At 43.2% G+C, this 17,442-nt stretch overlaps 1 protein-coding gene across 1 annotated transcript in view; it reads left to right on the top strand.

Moving 5' to 3' along the window:
- Positions 1-1,101: 1,101 nt before the first annotated feature.
- LOC120042006 (lysine-specific demethylase 7B-like) overlaps positions 1,102-17,442 on the top strand; it is a 50,707-nt gene continuing 34,366 nt past the window's right edge. The window contains exon 1 of the mRNA XM_038986881.1: positions 1,102-1,208. Within this exon, the coding sequence (XP_038842809.1) occupies positions 1,105-1,208 (104 nt within the window). The 5' untranslated portion in view covers positions 1,102-1,104. The remainder of the gene's footprint in view (positions 1,209-17,442) is intronic.

The following is a 17,442-nucleotide window of genomic DNA, read 5'->3' as shown; positions in this document are numbered from 1 at the left end:
ATAACTTTATGGCGTCCCCTCGCCCCAACACGGGCGCGAACAAGGGACCCTCTGCACACATCAACAACAGTCACCCACGAAGCATTGTTACCCATCGCTCCACAAAAGCCGCGGCCCTTGCAGAGCAAGGGGAAACACTACTTCTAGGTTTCAGAGCAAGTGACGTAACTGATTGAAACGCTATTAGCGCGTACCCGCTAACTAGCTAGCCATTTCACATCCGTTACACACATACTTTTGTATATATAGTGAATCTTGTCATGGCCCACATACCATCCTGTTGCTGAGGTGATCTCCAGACTGAATAGATCTGAATAGGTCTACCATGTCATTAAAGGTATACTCAGCGAAATGATGTTGCTGCAAGCAACAAGCAGCACCACAGATATTGGTTGTGTTACCCTGCTCAGACGTTGCGTGCATCAACCAATGGTTGCGTGCCACATCATAAACTGTGTAATCGACTGACAGGTTGCTATAGCATATTATGTGGTTTGCTGATACGTTAAATACCTATCCAGGCTTTGTAAGATCTGGCAGGAGTCAGAAACGCCTGGGCATAGGAACGCGCCCATTCAGATGAGCGAGATACAAGACTTCGCCCTCACACAGTCACACACAGTATCTGTACATTTGTATGGGTTCGCTTCACCCTGTTAAAGGATGGTAGCCAGGGGACCAAAACAGTTGAGCCTCGCGTTTAAATGCTCTTAGTTGTTACCGAAATTGACCCATTATGCTGTTTACTTCCTGCATCTATGTCATATCGCTGAGTCTACCTTTAATTTACAATTTGTCGCACCTGGGTCCAATAGCTCTGGCATGTTACACTATGAAGCAAACAAAATAATTTCTTAAAGTTTAGGACAACATATAAAGTGCATGCACGTGTATACATCCTACATTATGGTTTTGCATTCGTAATTTGGTTTTAATAGTGGGAGATGATTGATTGTCATAAACATATGACGTTCTAGACTGAGTGGTCATGTTTTTTTTGTCTCCTGAAACGTTTCCGTAATTTATCGTTTCGCATTCGGCTTTTTCCGTGTGTGTTGGACAGAGTCCCCGCCCAACTTTCTGCCTGCGTTGTTTGGGGACACTATGAAGATGGCGGCAGCAGCGCTGTACTGTGTCTGCCAGCAGTCTTATGATGTTAGCCGGTTTATGATTGAATGCGACATTTGTAAGGACTGGTTTCATGGCAGGTAAGGAGCCGACATATTCCTTAATGACATGTACGAAAAGGACATAAGTGCGTCAAGTCGTATTGCGATGTCAGTCTGTGGTTCAATCAAGACAGCGCAGCGCGAGCACCCAGTGTGAGCGAACTGATCTCGGTGGAGGTCCAACTCGGTTACTCATTCCCTTAACGTTTACCCTAGCCAGTTTCTTGTATGCCTACTAACGACGATTCGGTAGTTGACATCGGAGTAATGAGATTGCTAGCTATTTCATAGTCTTTGGTTAGGAGTTGGACAGTTGGTTTGTCCGCCAATTGTACTTTATTAGCTGTAGATGAAGCTTTGTCAGAAACTTTCAATCAAGCATAACTACTGTTAGTTGCTCTGTTGTCAGTAACTAGTGCTTGTCGAGTTGGCTTGCCTGCCAGCTAGCCACCCTGAACCTTCACCAGCTGTAGTTATGTTTTATCGTGCCAGGATTCATGGCGCGACGATGTCAGGTTATCCTGATTAACCTTTTTCAGAGAAGGTTGTCTTTCGGGGGTTTGGGGGGGGCAATAAACAATAGGCGAAATAATGAGTTTTGCTGTCTACTCTTTGCCAGTACAGGAAGTAGCCTGAATTCTAGTGAGATTATTTTGCTGTTGGACAATGTTCGTCTCATCAGTGAGAAATTTACCAAAACGGAGTGTAATGTTCAAGTCGAGGACGGAAATTTAAATGACCCAAATGAACAAATATGTGCACATGGCGAGAGCCATCTAGGGTTAGAAAGAAGAAACAAATTTTAAAGGGAAATGCACGTGTTTGACGTCCCTCAAACATCATATTTTTTCTAAATAGGAAAGTTGACATGCTCAAACTCATAGTTCCCAATGGGGCAAGGATAAGACATTGCAATAAATTATTTCAGCCAAACTGCTTGGTTCACACCAATATGAGGCCACTCATCATGCATATCAGTGGTGGTCCACAGTACACCCATATCACTGTGCATTCTGTGATGTTTAGCTTTACAGAAAACAACATAACATTTTGGGCTTATGCAACTATGGAATGTGGTGCCAGAAACTGAGCAAGGAATTCAAGGTGTCTGTCTGCTCCCTAAAAGGGATCAAGGCATGAATGCTGCACTACAACTAGAGTGTGTGTGTGTGTACGAACATGTGTTTACTGAAGGCTCTCTCAACAAAGGGATTGTAGTCAGGGGCTTGTCTGTTACGCCCTCTATTCCTCTGTGCCCCCAGGTCCGGATGGCTCCCCAGCATGGTAGATTGTGGGCCCAGCCGCATCCCTTTTTGGTGGGGTTACCTTGCCTGAGCCTGTGTGTTGTCTCTATTGTTGGGAGCCCTCTTTTCCTCTGTAGTGTTGCCTGCCACCAATAGGATTATTCTGTCTAGCCGGTAGGCTGTGTTATTATCAGGCACTGAGCACACGCCAGTTGGGGAGCTGCAGGGGGGCGAGTGCTCAGGGGTGTGTTTTTGATATTCATGCAAGACATTAATCTTAAACTCTTACTGATTTGTACCATGCTGTACCCAAGCCTGGATCTTTCTTCAGAGTTTCTCTCTCCTGGAGCATGTTGCTTTCCTACTTCCTTCAGTCAGTGCCATCGAAGATACAGGTATTTAGATGGCTTCCTAGAATTCTGACTCTCAAAAGTGTGTGTGTGTGTGTGTGTCTGACTGACTGACGAAGACTGATAGCACCGCCATTGGCCTTTAGGCAAGTTCAGTGTTCCATTTATCAATGTCCCACCAGGATGAAAACACCAGGGAGAGATGGATGGCCCATGTGATTAAACCCTTAAGTGTTTTAGTATGATTGGTCTGGTGGTTTACTCTATGTAGGCCACTACTATGTCATTATGATTGCTCTGGGATGAGTGATATTATTTTAATGGTGTGTGTCTGTCTGTCCACATGTGCGAGAGGCTGACGTATCATGTAGATGTATTGCTTTACCTCTAATCATCCAGTGTTGCGCAGCCTTTCAACTCCAGTAATTGGTTTTGTGAGTCCATGTTTTACAGTAGCTATTGGAATGGTTTGTCTGTGTTAATCAAGACCATATCAATGGTTATTAAATAGGGAACATAAATCAATCTGAATTAGGCTTATTGTCCATTACATTTTATGAATGAAGCACTGGGAATAGATTGTCACTGGCTGTAGTCAATTTCAGTGTGGGCTTGGATAATACACATTTTAAAAGACTTGATAGCCTTCATTCAGTGACAGTCTCATGAGAACTGTATTTTTTTTCTTCTCTTTAAATGCATTGTAGCCCACTTGGTGTGTGCCTTGGGTTGTTTATGAAAATAGGACATTGAAGAAGCATAACTTGTAAATGACGGGACACACCATCTATGAAATATTTTATACATCCTGCTCAGGTCACATGGTGAGGAATAACACCTGCCATCAATCACATTTAGGCTGTAGTTGGGTCCAGGATTTCTGACCAATGGGCACTGACACAACTCAGGGCCCAATAGGCTAAGCATACAAGTGGTTTGGTGTGTGTAGCCTATGTTCTCGACTTGCATCCTGTCACAGGAAGTTGGCCCAGAGAGGCAGGCAGGACAGTGGCCTTGTCAGCATTGGTGTCCAGAGGCCAGGGGGGGCTGCTTCCTCTGGCGTGGGGGCGACACTTCCTACAATAATTATTCTTCATGGCCCTTAAGTAGTCTCTCTGCTGAGAAAGGCTGCAGCCTGGCACGGTTTGAACAAAGAGCGACACAAACCGGGGATGAGGGGGAAGACTTACTTTATCTTTCCTGTCCTTCTCTTCGCTGCGTTTCCTGCCTCCTGGCTATGTGTTGAGTGAAGTCTTTTGTGAGAGGTTGTTCTCCCAGACTCCTGTCCCGCGGCAAGTCTTTGTTTCTGAATAACGTTAATTAATCAATATGTAACCTATAGGAGGATGCTAATCGTCTGGTAAAGTTGGTGACTGATGAACTCTGAGTTCATAGCCAGGTGCCCATCTTGACTCCCAGCTCAAATTCAAATAAAATCCATCAAATTGTATTTGTCACATGGGTTGAATACAAAGTGTAGACTTTACCGTGAAATGCAGAGTTAAAAACCTCTTAAGGATTGGACTCATTTCAATTTCCGCCTAAAGACACACCCAACTCTAACTGCATGTAGCTCAGGACCTTATGCAAGGATATGCATATTCTTGATACGATTTGAAAGGAAACATCTTGAAGTTTGTGGAGATGTGAAATTAATGTAGGAGAAACACACATTAGATCTGGTAAAATATTTTTTTAAACATGCGTTTATTTTTGTTGCATCACTTTTGAAATGCAAAAGAAAGGCCATACATTGAGATGTTGTCCACAACAGGGCAACAGTGTGTGCAAAGTTTCAGACTGATACATTCAAGAATGAGAGAGCTACATAATATTTAGTATGACGTCTCCCAGGTGTCGCTCACGAGTTTGCCCAAATGTACCCAAGTGGCCGACTTGGTCAATTTTCAAGTACGTAACTATAGAGAACATACATTTTTTTATTACCATAGCATTTGTGTAAGTTTACACACCCATAAAAGGTACTAACCTTCACACCGCTAGATGGCCGTGTGGGTGTGGTTGTGGAGCCAGAGATGGCAGAGGGGTCAGACTGGAGGAACCAGTTCCTACGTTTGAATGAGTGGGGGATGGAGGACTTGAATGTTGTCTCTTTGGAGTTTGCTCCAAAGGTCATCTGACTCCCAGTTTTGAGGATTTAAAAAAAATTCAGAACTCAAGTTCACTATTACTTTATTTTAGCTTGGAGTGAGCCCTGCATCAATACATCACATACCAGTCAAAAGTTTGGACACAGCTACATTCTAGAATAATAAAGACATCAACACTATGAAATAACATATTTGGAATCATATAGTAACCAATTTTTTTTTATACAAATCAAATATTTTATATATTTTTTATTTCACCTTTATTTAACTAGGTAGGCTAGTTGAGAACAAGTTCTCATTTGCAACTGCAACCTGGCCAAGATAAAGCAATTCGACACAAAATAAACATACAATAATACAGTAGAAAAATCTATATTCAGCATGTGCAAATGAGGTAGGATAAGAGAGGTAAGGCAATAAATAGGCCATGGTGGCAAAGTTATAGCAATTAAACACTGGAATGATAGGATGTGCAGAAGATGAATGTGCAAGTTGAGATACTGGGGTGCAAAGGAGCTAAATAAATACAGTATGGGGATGAGGTAGATTGGATGGGCTATTTACAGATGAGCTATGTACAGGTCTAGCGATCTGTGAGCTGCTCTGATAGCTGGTGCTTAAAGCTAGTGAGGGAGGTAAGAGTCTCCACCTTCAGAGCTTTTGCAGTTCGTTCCAGTCATTGGCAGCAGAGAACTGGAAGAAGAGGTGACCAAAGGAAGAATTGGCTTTGGGGTGACCAGTGAGATATACCTGCTGGAGCGCGTGCTACAGGTGGGTGCTGCTATGGTGACCAGTGAGCGGAGATAAGGCGGGGCTTTACCTAGCAGAGTCTTGTAGATGACCTGGAGCCAGTGGGTTTGGCGACGAGTATGAAGCGAGGGCCAGCCAACGAGCATACAGGTCACATTGGTGGGTAGTATATGGGGCTTTGGTGACAAAACAAATGGCACTGTGATAGACTGCATCCAATTTGTTGAGTAGAGTGTTGGAGGCTATTTTGTAAATGACATCGCCAAAGTCGAGGATCGGTAGGATGGTCAGTTTTACGAGCGTATGTTTGGCAGCATGAGTGAAGGATGCGAAATAGGAAGCCATTTCTAGATTTAATTTTGGATTGGAGATGTTTAATGTGAGAGTTTACAGTATAACCAGACACCTAGGTATTTGTAGTTGTCCACATTCTAAGTCAGAACCGTCCAGAGTAATGATGCTGGGCGGGCAGCGATCGGTTGAAGAGCATGCATTTCGTTTTTTTTGCATTTAAGAGCAGTTGGAGGCCACGGAAGGAGAGTTATGGCATTGAAGCTCATCTGGAGGTTAGTTAAGTGTCCAACGAAGGGCCAGAGGTATACAGAATGGTGTCTGCGTAGAGGTGGATCAAAGAATCACCAGCAGCGAGAGCGACATCATTGATATACAGAGAAGAGCGTCGGCCCGAGAATTTAACCCTGTGGCACCCCCAGAGGTCCGTACAACAGGCCCTCCGATTTGACACACTGAACTCTACCGGAGAAGTAGTTGGTGAACCAAGCGAGGCAATCATTTGAGAAACCAAGGCTGTTGAGTCTGCCAATAACAATGTTGTGCTTGACAGAGTCAAAGCCTTAGCCAGGTCAATGAATACAGCTGCACAGTAATGTCTCTTATCGATGGCGGTTATGATATCGTTTAGGACCTTGAGCGTGGCTGAGGTGCACCCATGACCAGCTCTGAAACCAGATTGCATAGAAGATGTTACGAATCCCTTTGGCCCGGCAGTCTAGGGGGGATGGTAACGAGACCCGTAACATTACTCATGCAAATTAGTGAAAACGTAACAGTGAGAACAAAAAACCACAGACAACTAAATTACCATCAAACACTCATGGTTTATTTGGTAAACACATGGTAAAGGGGGGGCAGGAAAAGGGGCTGAACTGGACCCAAGGAAAGAAACAAATATCCCAAAAATACCCCTAAGTTAGACTAGCCTACTTCAACAACAGATAACTAACCAAAAATACAGTGGGTGGTCCGCCCAGTTCTAACTAGTGTTCTTAGACAAAGTATTCCTACGGGTAGTGTATGCCCATGGGCGACTTGTCTTGGTACTCCCTTTTCCCACCATCAAACAAACAGTCAAACACCATAACAAAAACAATACTCACAGGGTAACAGACAAAGTGACATGTAGTTGCAAAACACAAGAGATCTAGAGCGAGATTGCATGACAGAGAGATTGAGCTCTAGAGAAAACAACTGGCTGGGTTTTTAAACCAAGGGAAAGGGGATGTGATTGGGTAATGGAAACCGGAGGAGGTGTGTCTTCTGATTGATGACTGATTGGGGAATGATGATTGCCACCTGTGAGGGGAGAAGGAGAGAAAAGAAATACACACACAGAATACACACACACAGGATACCTGTATCCGTAACAGCGGAGAAGGTACGGTGAGATTCGAAATGGTCGGTAATCTGTTTGTTAACTTGGCTTTCGATGACTGTAGAAAGGCAGGGTAGGATAGATATAGGTCTGTAGCAGTTTGGGTCTAGTGTCACCCCCTTTGAAGAGGGGGATGACCGCGGTAGCTTTCCAATCTATGGGAATCTCAGATGATACGAAAGAGAGGTTGAACAGGCTAGTAATAGAGGTTGCAACAATTTCGGCAGATCATTTTAGAAAGAGAGGGTCCAGATTGTCTAGCCCAGCTGATTTGTAGGGGTCCAGATTTTGCAGCTCTTTCAGAACATCAGCTATCTGGATTTGGGTGAAGGAGAAGTGGGGGAGATTTGGGCGAGTTGCTATGGGGAGCAGGGCTGTTGACCGGGGTAGGGGTAGCCAGGTGGAAAGCATGGCCAGCCGTAGAAAAATGCTTATTGAAATTCTCAATTATTGTGGATTTATCGGTAGTGACAGTGTTTTCTAGCCTCAGTGCAGTGGGCAGCTGGGAGGAGGTGCTCTTATTCTCCATGGACTTTAGTGTCCCAGAACTTTTTTGAGTTTGTACTACAGGATGCAAATTTCTGTTTGAAAAAGCTAGCCTTAGCTTTCCTAACTGCCTGTGTATGATGGTTCCTAACTTCCCTGAAAAGTTGCATATCACGGGGGCTATTTCGATGCTAATGTAGAACGCCACAGGATGTTTTTGTGCTGGTCAAGGGCAGACAGGTCTGGAGTGAACCAAGGGCTATATCTATTCCTGGTTCAACTTTTTTTTGAACGGAGCATGCTTATTTAAGATGGTGAGGAAGGCACTTTTAAAGAATAACCAGGCATCCTCTATTGACAGGATGAGGTCAGTGTCATTCCAGGATACCCCAGCCAGGTCGATTAGAAAGGCCTGTTCGCTGAAGTGTTTTAGGGAGCGTTTGACAGTGATGAGGGGTGGTCCCATTACGGATGCAGGCAATGAGGCAGTGATCACTGAGATTTTGGTGAAAAACAGCAGAGGTGTATTTGGAGGGCGAGTTAGTTAGGATGATATCTGAGGGTGCCCGTGTTTACGGATTTGGGGTTGTACCTGGTAGGTTCATTGATCATTTGTGTGAGATTGAGGGCATCAAGCTTAGATAGTAGGATGGCCGGGGTGTTAAGCATGTCCCAGTTTAGGTCACCTAGCAGCACGAGCTCTGAAGATAGATGGGGGGCAATCAATTCACATATGGTGTCCAGGGCACAACTGGGGGCAGAGGGTGGTCTATAGCAAGCGGCAACTGTGAGAGACTTGTTTCTGGAAAGGGGAATTTTTAGGAGTAGAAGCTCATATTGTTTTGGTACAGACCTGGATAGTAAGATAGAACTCTGCAGGCTATCTCTGCAGAAGATTGCAACACCGCCCCCTTTGGCAGTTCTATCTTGGCGGAAAATGTTTTAGTTAGGGATGGAAATTTCAGGGTTTTTGATGGTTTTCCTAAGCCAGGATTCAGACACGGCTAAGACATCCGGGTTGGCAGAGTGTGCTAAAGCAGATTCTTCAAAGTAGCCACCCTTTGCCTGGATGACAGCTTTGCACACTCTTGACATTCTCTCAACCAGCTTCACCTGGAATGGTTTTCTAAAAGTCTTGAAGGAGTTCCCACATATGCTGAGCACTTGTTGGCTGCTCTTCCTTCACTTTGCAGTCCAACTCATCCCAAACCATCTCAATTGGGTTGAGGTCAGGTGATTGTGGAGGCCAGGTCATCTGATGCAGCACTCCATCACCCTCCTTCTTGGTCAAATGGCCCTTACACAGCCTGGAGGTGTGTTGGGTCATTGTCCTGTTGAAAAGTGCAAACCAGATGGGATAGCATATCGCTGTGGTAGCCATGCTTGTTAACTTCTCTGGGATATGTGGGACGCTAACGTCCCACTTGGCCAAAAGCCAGTAAAAATGCAGAGCGCCAAATTCAAATAAATTACTATAAAAATCCAACTTTCATGAAATCACACATGAAAGACACCAAATTAAAGCTACACTTGTTGTGAATCCAGCCAACATGTCTGATTTCAAAAAGGATTTACTGCGAAAGCACATCAAACGATTATGTTAGGTCAGTACATAGCCACAGAAAAACACAGCCATTTTTCCAGCCAAAGAGAGGAGTAACAAAAAGCAGAAATAGAGATAAAATGAATCACTAACCTTTGATCTTCATCAGATGACACTCATAGGACTTCATGTTACACAATACATGTATGTTTTGTTCGGTAAAGTTCATATTTATATCCAAAAATCTGAGTTTAGGCGGGACACTACTGTCTCACTTGGCCAAAAGCCAGAGAAAATGCAGAGCGCCATATTCAAATAAATTACTATAAAAATCTAACTTCAATTAAATCACACATGAAAGATACCAAATTAAAGCTACACTGGTTGTGAATCCAGCCAACATGTCAGAATTCAAATAGGCTTTTCGGCGAAAGCAAACGATGCTATTATCTGAGTTAGCACCATTGTAAACAAAGAGAGATAAGCATATTTCAACCCTGCAGGCGCGACACAAAACGCAGAAATAAAAATATAATTCATGCCTTACCTTTGACGAGCTTCTTCTGTTGGCACTCCAATATGTCCCATAAACATCACAAATGGTCCTTTTGTTCGATTAATTCCGTCGATATATATCCAAAATATCCATTTATTTAGCGCGCTTGATCCAGAAAAACACCGGTTCCAACTCGTGAAACATGACTACAAAATATCTCAAGTTACCTGTAAACTTTGCCAAAATATTTCAAACTACTTTTGTAATACAGCTTTAGGTATTTTTTAACGTAAATAATCTATAAAATTGAAGACGGGATGATCTGTGTTCAATACAGGATTAAAACAATCTGTAGCATGCTTTCTGGTGACGCGCCTCTATCTAACAGTACACAACAAGTGACCCGGATTCAAAATGGCCGTACTTCTTCATTACACAAAAGAAAAACCCTCAACTAATTTCTATAGACTGTTGACATCCAGTGGAAGCGGTAGGAACTGCAAGGTCGTCAATTAGAAATCTGTATTCCCAATGAAAATCCATTGAAAGAGAGTGACCGCAAAAAAAAAGAAATCTGAATGGTTTGTCCTTGGGGTTTCGCCTGCTAAATAAGTTCTGTTTTACTGAGACATGATTCAAACAGTTTTAGAAACTTCAGAGTGTTTTCTATCCAAATCTACTAACAATATGCATATCTTGTCTTCTGGGGATGAGTAGCTGGCAGTTGAATTTGGGTATGCTTTTCATCCAAATGTGAAAATGCTGCCCCCTATCCTAGAGAAGTTAAGTGTGCCTTGAATTCAAAATAAATCACATGATAGTGTCACCAGCAAAGCACCCCCACACCATCGCTCCTCCTCCATGCTTCACGGTGGGAACCACACATGCGGAGATCATCCGTTCACCTACTCTGCGTCTCACAAAGACACTGTTGGAACCAAAAATCTCAAATTTGGACTCATCAGACCAAAGGACAGATTTACACCGGTCTAATGTCCATTGCTCGTTTTTCTTGGCCCAAGCAAGTCTCTTCTTATTATTGGTGTCCTTTAGTAGTGGCTTCTTTGGAGCAATTTAACCACGAAGGCCTGATTCACACAGTCTCCTTTGAACAGTTGATGTTGAGATGTCTGTTACTTGACCTCTGTGAAAGATTTATTTGGGCTGCAATTTCTGAGGCTGGTAAATCTAATGTACTTATCCTCTGCAGCAGAGGTAACTCTGGGTCTTCCTTTCCTGTGCCGGTCCTCATGAGACAGTTTCATCATAGCACTTGATGGCTTTTGTGACTACACTTGAAGAAACGATCAAAGTTCTTGAAATGTTCCGTATTGACTGACCTTCATGTCTTAAAGTAATGATGGACTGTCGTTTCTCTTTGCTTTTTTTGAGCTTTTCTTGACATGATATGTACTTGGTCTTTTACCACCCCTACCTTGTCACAACACAACTGATTGGCTCAAACGCATTAAGAAGGAAAGAAATTCCACAAGTTAACTTTTAACAGGGCACGCCTATTAATTGAAATGCATTCTAGGTGACTACTTCATGAAGCTGGTTGAGGGAATGCCAAGAGTGTGCAAAGCTGTCATCAAGGCAAAGGGTAGCAACTTTGAAGAATATATTTTGATTTAACACTTTTTTTTTTGGGTTGGTTACTACATGATTCCATATGTTATTTTAAAGATTTGATGTCTTCACTATTATTCTACAATGTAGAAAATAGTACAAATAATGAAAAACCCTTGAATGAGTTGGTGTGTCCAGACTTTCGACAGGTACTATCTATAAACATTTTATAGTATATAGAGTATGAGGAACACAATCACTATAATATGTGGACCAATAGGCAATAAGACACTCAAAAGCCACATCATGTGATGTCACCATTGCCCTTGATTCTAAGCAATATTGTGCTGCTATTTTTATTGACTTGGCCAAAGCTTTTGATACGGTAGACATTCTTGTGGGCCGGCTAAGGAGTATTGGTGTCTGAGGGGTCTTTAGCCTGGTTTGCTAACTACCCCTATGAGTGCAGTGTATAAAGTCAGACAATCTGCTGTCTCAGCCACTGCCTGTCACCAAGGGAGTACCCCAAGGCTCAATCCTAGGCCCCACGCTCTTCTCAATTTACATCAACAACATAGCTCAGGCAGTAGGAAGCTCTCTCATCCATTTTATATGCAGATGATAGTCTTATACTCAGCTGGCCCCTCCCCAGATTTTGTGTTAAATGCTCTACAACAAAGCTTTCTTATTGTCCAACAAGCTTTCTCTACCCTTAACCTTGTTCTGAATACCTCCAAAACAAAGGTCATGTGGTTTGGTAAGAAGAATGCCCCTCTTCCCACAGGTGTGATTACTACCTCTGAGGGTTTAGAGCTTGAGGTAGTCACCTCGTACAAGTACTTGGGAGTATGGCTAGACGGTACACTGTCCTTCTCTCAGCACATATCAAAGCTTCAGGCTAAAGTTAAATCTAGACTTGGTTTCCTCTATCGTAATCGCTCCTCTTTCACCCCAGCTTCCAAACTAACCCTGATTCAGATGACCATCCTACCCATGCTAGATTACGGAGACATAATTTATAGATTGGCAGGTAAGGGTGCTCTCAAGTGGCTAGATGTTCTTTACCATTCGGCCATCAGATTTGCTACCCATGCACCTTATAGGACACATCACTGCACTCTACTCCTCTGTAAACTGGTCATCTCTGTATTCCCGTCGCAAGATCCACTGGTTGATGCTTATTTATAAAACCCTCTTTGGCCTCACTCCCCCCTATCTGAGATATCTACTGCAGCCCCTATCCTCCATATGCAACACCTGTTCTGCCAGTCACATTCTGTTAAAGGTCCCCAAAGCACACACATCTCTGGGTCGCTTGTCTCTTCAGTTCGCTGCAGCTAGCGACTGGAACGAGCTGCAACAATCACTCAAACTGGACAGTTTTATCTCAATCTCTTCATTCAAAGATGCAATCATGGACATTCTTACTGACAGTTGTGGCTGCTTTGTGTGATGTATTGTTGTCTCTACCTTCTTGACCTTTGTGCTGTTGACTGTGCCCAATAATGTTTGTACCATGTTTTGTGCTGCTACCATGTTGTGATGTCATGTGTTCCTGCCTTGCTATGTTGTTGTCTTAGGTCTCTCTTTATGTAGTGTTATCTCTCTTATTGTGATGTGTGTTTTGTCTTATATATATTTTTTTTAATCCCAGGCCCCCGTCCCCGCAAGAGGCCTTTTGGTAGGCCGTCATTGTAAATAAGAATTTGTTCTTAACTGACTTGCCTAGTTAAATAAATACAAATGTCATAGCCAATAACTGCATTAGCATGAAAAGCAAAAACATGTTTGACTTAATTATATAAAATATATCTTTCTTGAGCGCTGGAATCGAAACTCATAATGTATTTGTTCTGTGTCACTCTCCCGGTCAATTTCTGCAATTTCGTCCAAGACTTCGATTTAGCCATGTTGTTCTTTTTCAGTTTTGAGAAGTTTGTATTAGGCAGTGAACCGCTGTGTAACGTAAACGTCCCAGCGTCCTGTCGATTTAATTTATTTTTACAATTATTTATTTATTCCTCCAAATTGGGAATGAACCGTGTTACGCAGAGCTCCAGCATAATAGCCGTTTGTCATACAAAGGGCGATCACATACTCATGAAAAGCCAAGCTCATTGGCTATCTAGCTAACTATCACCCGTCTCATTGGTGATGGTGCCGACAGATATGGTCGACCTCGCTTCGAGTCCTTGGGAAACTATGCAGTATTATAAATAAATTGTGTTATTTCTTACATTGTTAGCCCAGAAAATCTTAAGTCAGCTGGGAAGACAGCTGGGAAGAACTATTGGATATAAGAGAGATGTCAACTTACCAATATTACGACCAGGAATACAACTTTCCTGAAGCGGATCCTTTGTTCGGACCACCAACCAGGACATTGGATCTAAATCCAGAGGCTGACCCAAAACAACGTCGCCGCAGAAGTGGCAGACGAAGCGGCCACCTGGTCAGACTTCGAAGGCGTGAACACACCCCACCGCTTCCGAGTATACTATTCGCTAATGTCCAGTCTCTAGACAACAAGGTGGATGAAATTAGGGAAAGGGTTGCCTTCCAGAAAGACATCAGAGAATGTAACATTCTCTGTTTCACGGAAACATGGCTTTCTCGGGATATGTTGTCAGAGTTGGTATAGCCACCGGGTTTCTTCATGCGTCGCACCAACAGAAATAAAAATCTCTCTGGGAAGAAGGGCGGGGGTGTATGCTTCATGATTAATGGCTCATGGTGTAACCATAACAACATACAGGAACTCAAGTCCTTCTGTTCACTCGACCTAGAATTCCTTACAATCAAATGCCAACCATATTATCTCCCAAGAGATTTCTCGTCAGACATCGTCACAGCTGTGTATATACCCCCTCAAGTAGATAACACAACAGCCCTCAAGGAACTTCACTGGACTCTATGTAAACTGGAAACCATATCCTGAGGCTGCATTTATTGTAGCTGGGGATTTTAACAAAACAAATTTGAGAACAAGGCTACCTAAATTCTATCAGCACATTGATTGCAGCAGTCGCGCGGGCAATACACTTGACCACTGCTACTCTAACTTCGGTGACGCATACAAGGCCCTCCCTTGCCCTCCCTTTGGCAAATCCGATCACAACTCCATCTTGCTCCTACCGTCCAATAGGCAGAAACTCAAACAGGATGTACCAGCGACGAGAACCATTCACCGCTGGTCTGACCAATCGGGATCCTCGCTTCAAGATTGTTTTGATCACGCGGACTGGGAAATGTTCCAGGCAGCCTCAGATAACAACATTAATCTATACGCTGACTCGGTGAGTAAGTTCATAAGGAAGTGCTGTAGGAAATGTTGTACCCACTGTGACTAAAACCTACCCTAAACAAAAACCGTGGATGGATGGCGGCATTCGCGCAAAACTGAAAGCGCGCCGCATTTAACCATGGAAAGAGTATTGGGAATATGGCCGAACATAAACCAGTGTAGTTATTCCCTCCGCAAGGCAATCAAATGTCGGTATAGGGACAAAGTGGAGTTGCAATTCAACGGCTCAGACATGAGACGTACACTATCGTTCAAAAGTTTGGGGTCACTTAGATATGTCCTTGTTTTTGAAAGAAAAGCCCCCAAAAATTGTCCATTTTAAAATAACATCAAATTGATCAGAAATACAGTGTAGACATTGTTAATGTTGTAAATGACTATTGTAGCTGGAAACAGCTGATTTAAAAACAATTTTTGTAATGGAATATCTACATAGGCTTACAGAGGCCCATTATCAGAAACCATCACTCCTGTGTTCCAATGGCACGTTTGGTTAGCTAACCCAAGTTTATAATTTTAAAAGGCTAATTGATCATTAGAAAACCCTTTTGCTATTAGGTAAGCACAGCTGAAAACTGTTGTGCTGATTTTAAAGAAGCAATAAAAGTGGCCTTTAGACTAGTTGAGTATCTGGAGCATCAGCATTTGTAAGTTCGATTACAGGCTCAAAATGTACAGAAACAAATAACTTTCTTCTGTAACTCGTCAGGCTATTCTTGTTCTGAGAAATTAAGGCTAGGCCTCCCGAGTGGCCCAGTGGTCTGGCCCACTGCATCGCAGTGCTAGCTGTGCCGCTAGAGATTCTGGGTTTGAGTCCAGTCTCTGTCGCAGCTGGCCGCGACCAGGAGGCCCATGGGGCGGCGCACAATTGGCCCAGCGTCGTCTGGGTTAGGGGAGGGTTTGGCCGGCAGGGATATCCTTGTCTCATCGCACACTAGCGACTCCTGTGGCGGGCCGGGCGCAGTGCACGCTGACAGGTGTATGGTGTTTCCTCCGACACATTGGTGCGGCTGGCTTCCGGGTTGGATGGGCATTGTGTCAAGAAGCAGTGCGGCTTGGTTGGGTTGTGTTTTGGAGGACGCATGGCTCTCGACCTTCGCCTCTCCCGAGTCCGTACGGGAGTTGCAGCGATGAGACAAGACTGTAACTACTACCAATTTGGATGCCACAAAATTGGAGAGAAAAAATCGGTGAAAATACAAAAAATTATAAATGATGGCTATTCCATGCGAGAAATTGCCAAGAAACTGAAGATCTCGTACAACGCTGTGTACTACTCCCTTCACAGAACAGCGCAAACTGGCTTTAACCAGAATAAAAAGAGTGGGAGGCCCCGGTGCACAACTGAGCAAGAGGACAGGTACATTCGTGTCTAGTTTGAGAAACAGATGCCTCACAAGTCCTCAACTGGCAGCTTCATTAAATAGTACCCGCAAACACCGGTCTCAATGTCAGCAGTGAAGAGGCGACTCCGGGATGCTGGCCTTCTAGGCAGAGTTGCAAAGAAAAAGCCGTATCTGACTGGCCAGTAAAAGATTAAGATGGGCAAAAGAACAGACACTGGACAGAGGAACGCTGCCTAGAAGGCCAGCATCCCGGAGTTGCCTCTCCATTGTTGACATTGAGACTGGTGTTTTTCAGGTACTATTTAATGAAGCTGCCAGTTGAGGATTTGAGGCGTCTGTTTCTCAAACTAATCAGCACAACAGTTTTCAGCTGTGCTAACAATTGCAAAAGTGTTTTCTAATGATACAATTCTTTTTTCTGAGGTCTTGGCTGATTTCTTTTGATTTTCCCATGATGTCAAGCAAAGAGGCACTGAGTTTGAAGGTAGGCCTTGAAATACATCCACAGGTACACTTCCAATTGACTCAAAGGATGGCAATTAGCCTATCAGAAGCTTCTAAAGCCATGACATCATTTTCTGGAATTTCCCAAGCTGTTTAAAGGCACAGTCAACTTAGTGTATGTAATCTTCTGACCCACTGGAATTGTGATACAGTGAAATAATCTGTCTGTAAACAATTTTTGGAAAAATTACTTGTGTCATGCACAAAGTAGATGTCCAAACCGACTTGCCAAAACTATAGTTTGTTAACAAGAAATTTGTGGAGTGGTTGAAAAACAAGTTTTAATGACTTCAATCTAAGTGTATGTAAACTTCCGACTTCAACTGTACATTACATTAGTCATCTAACAGAGTGACACACAGAAGCAGCCACGGTCAGCGCCCTGCTCAAGGGCACGTCGACAGATCTCCCACAAGGTCAAAAACAGGGACCCGAACTAGCGATCCATCAACCACTGGCCCAAGCTCCCAAGAATTCTATATAATAATAATCATAATTTGAGCTGAAACGCACAAAGTCTTGAATCTTGCGTTGTTTTAAATCAACTCATACGGAATCACGGAATCGGTACATCAAAAATCTCTTCCCAACTATTTTGCAATCTGTATGGCACATCTGTCAACATCCTGGTCCTCAAATGAAGCTGGTATACTTTCCTATTTATGCTATTTTTATTCCTCTGCCAGTTTTGATCCTTTATATTGGGCAGATAGACCAGTTCCCTACCTCCTCTCGCTGCCACCTGCCTCCTCCATTTTTGGGGTAATGCTGTAATCAATTGCATTTCACTGTTAGGGGACACCTGTATTATTATTATTTATTTTAATTTGATTTATTTTCAACGCATTTGACAAAATTATTTAAATTGTTTATTTTTTATTTTAACATCTTGTTGAAC

Source organism: Salvelinus namaycush, unplaced genomic scaffold (genome assembly GCF_016432855.1).
Source record: "Salvelinus namaycush isolate Seneca unplaced genomic scaffold, SaNama_1.0 Scaffold6, whole genome shotgun sequence".
Lineage (NCBI taxonomy): Eukaryota > Metazoa > Chordata > Actinopteri > Salmoniformes > Salmonidae > Salvelinus > Salvelinus namaycush.
The sequence above is the reverse complement of the archived record's forward strand: the minus strand, read 5'-3'. Positions and strand labels throughout refer to the sequence as shown.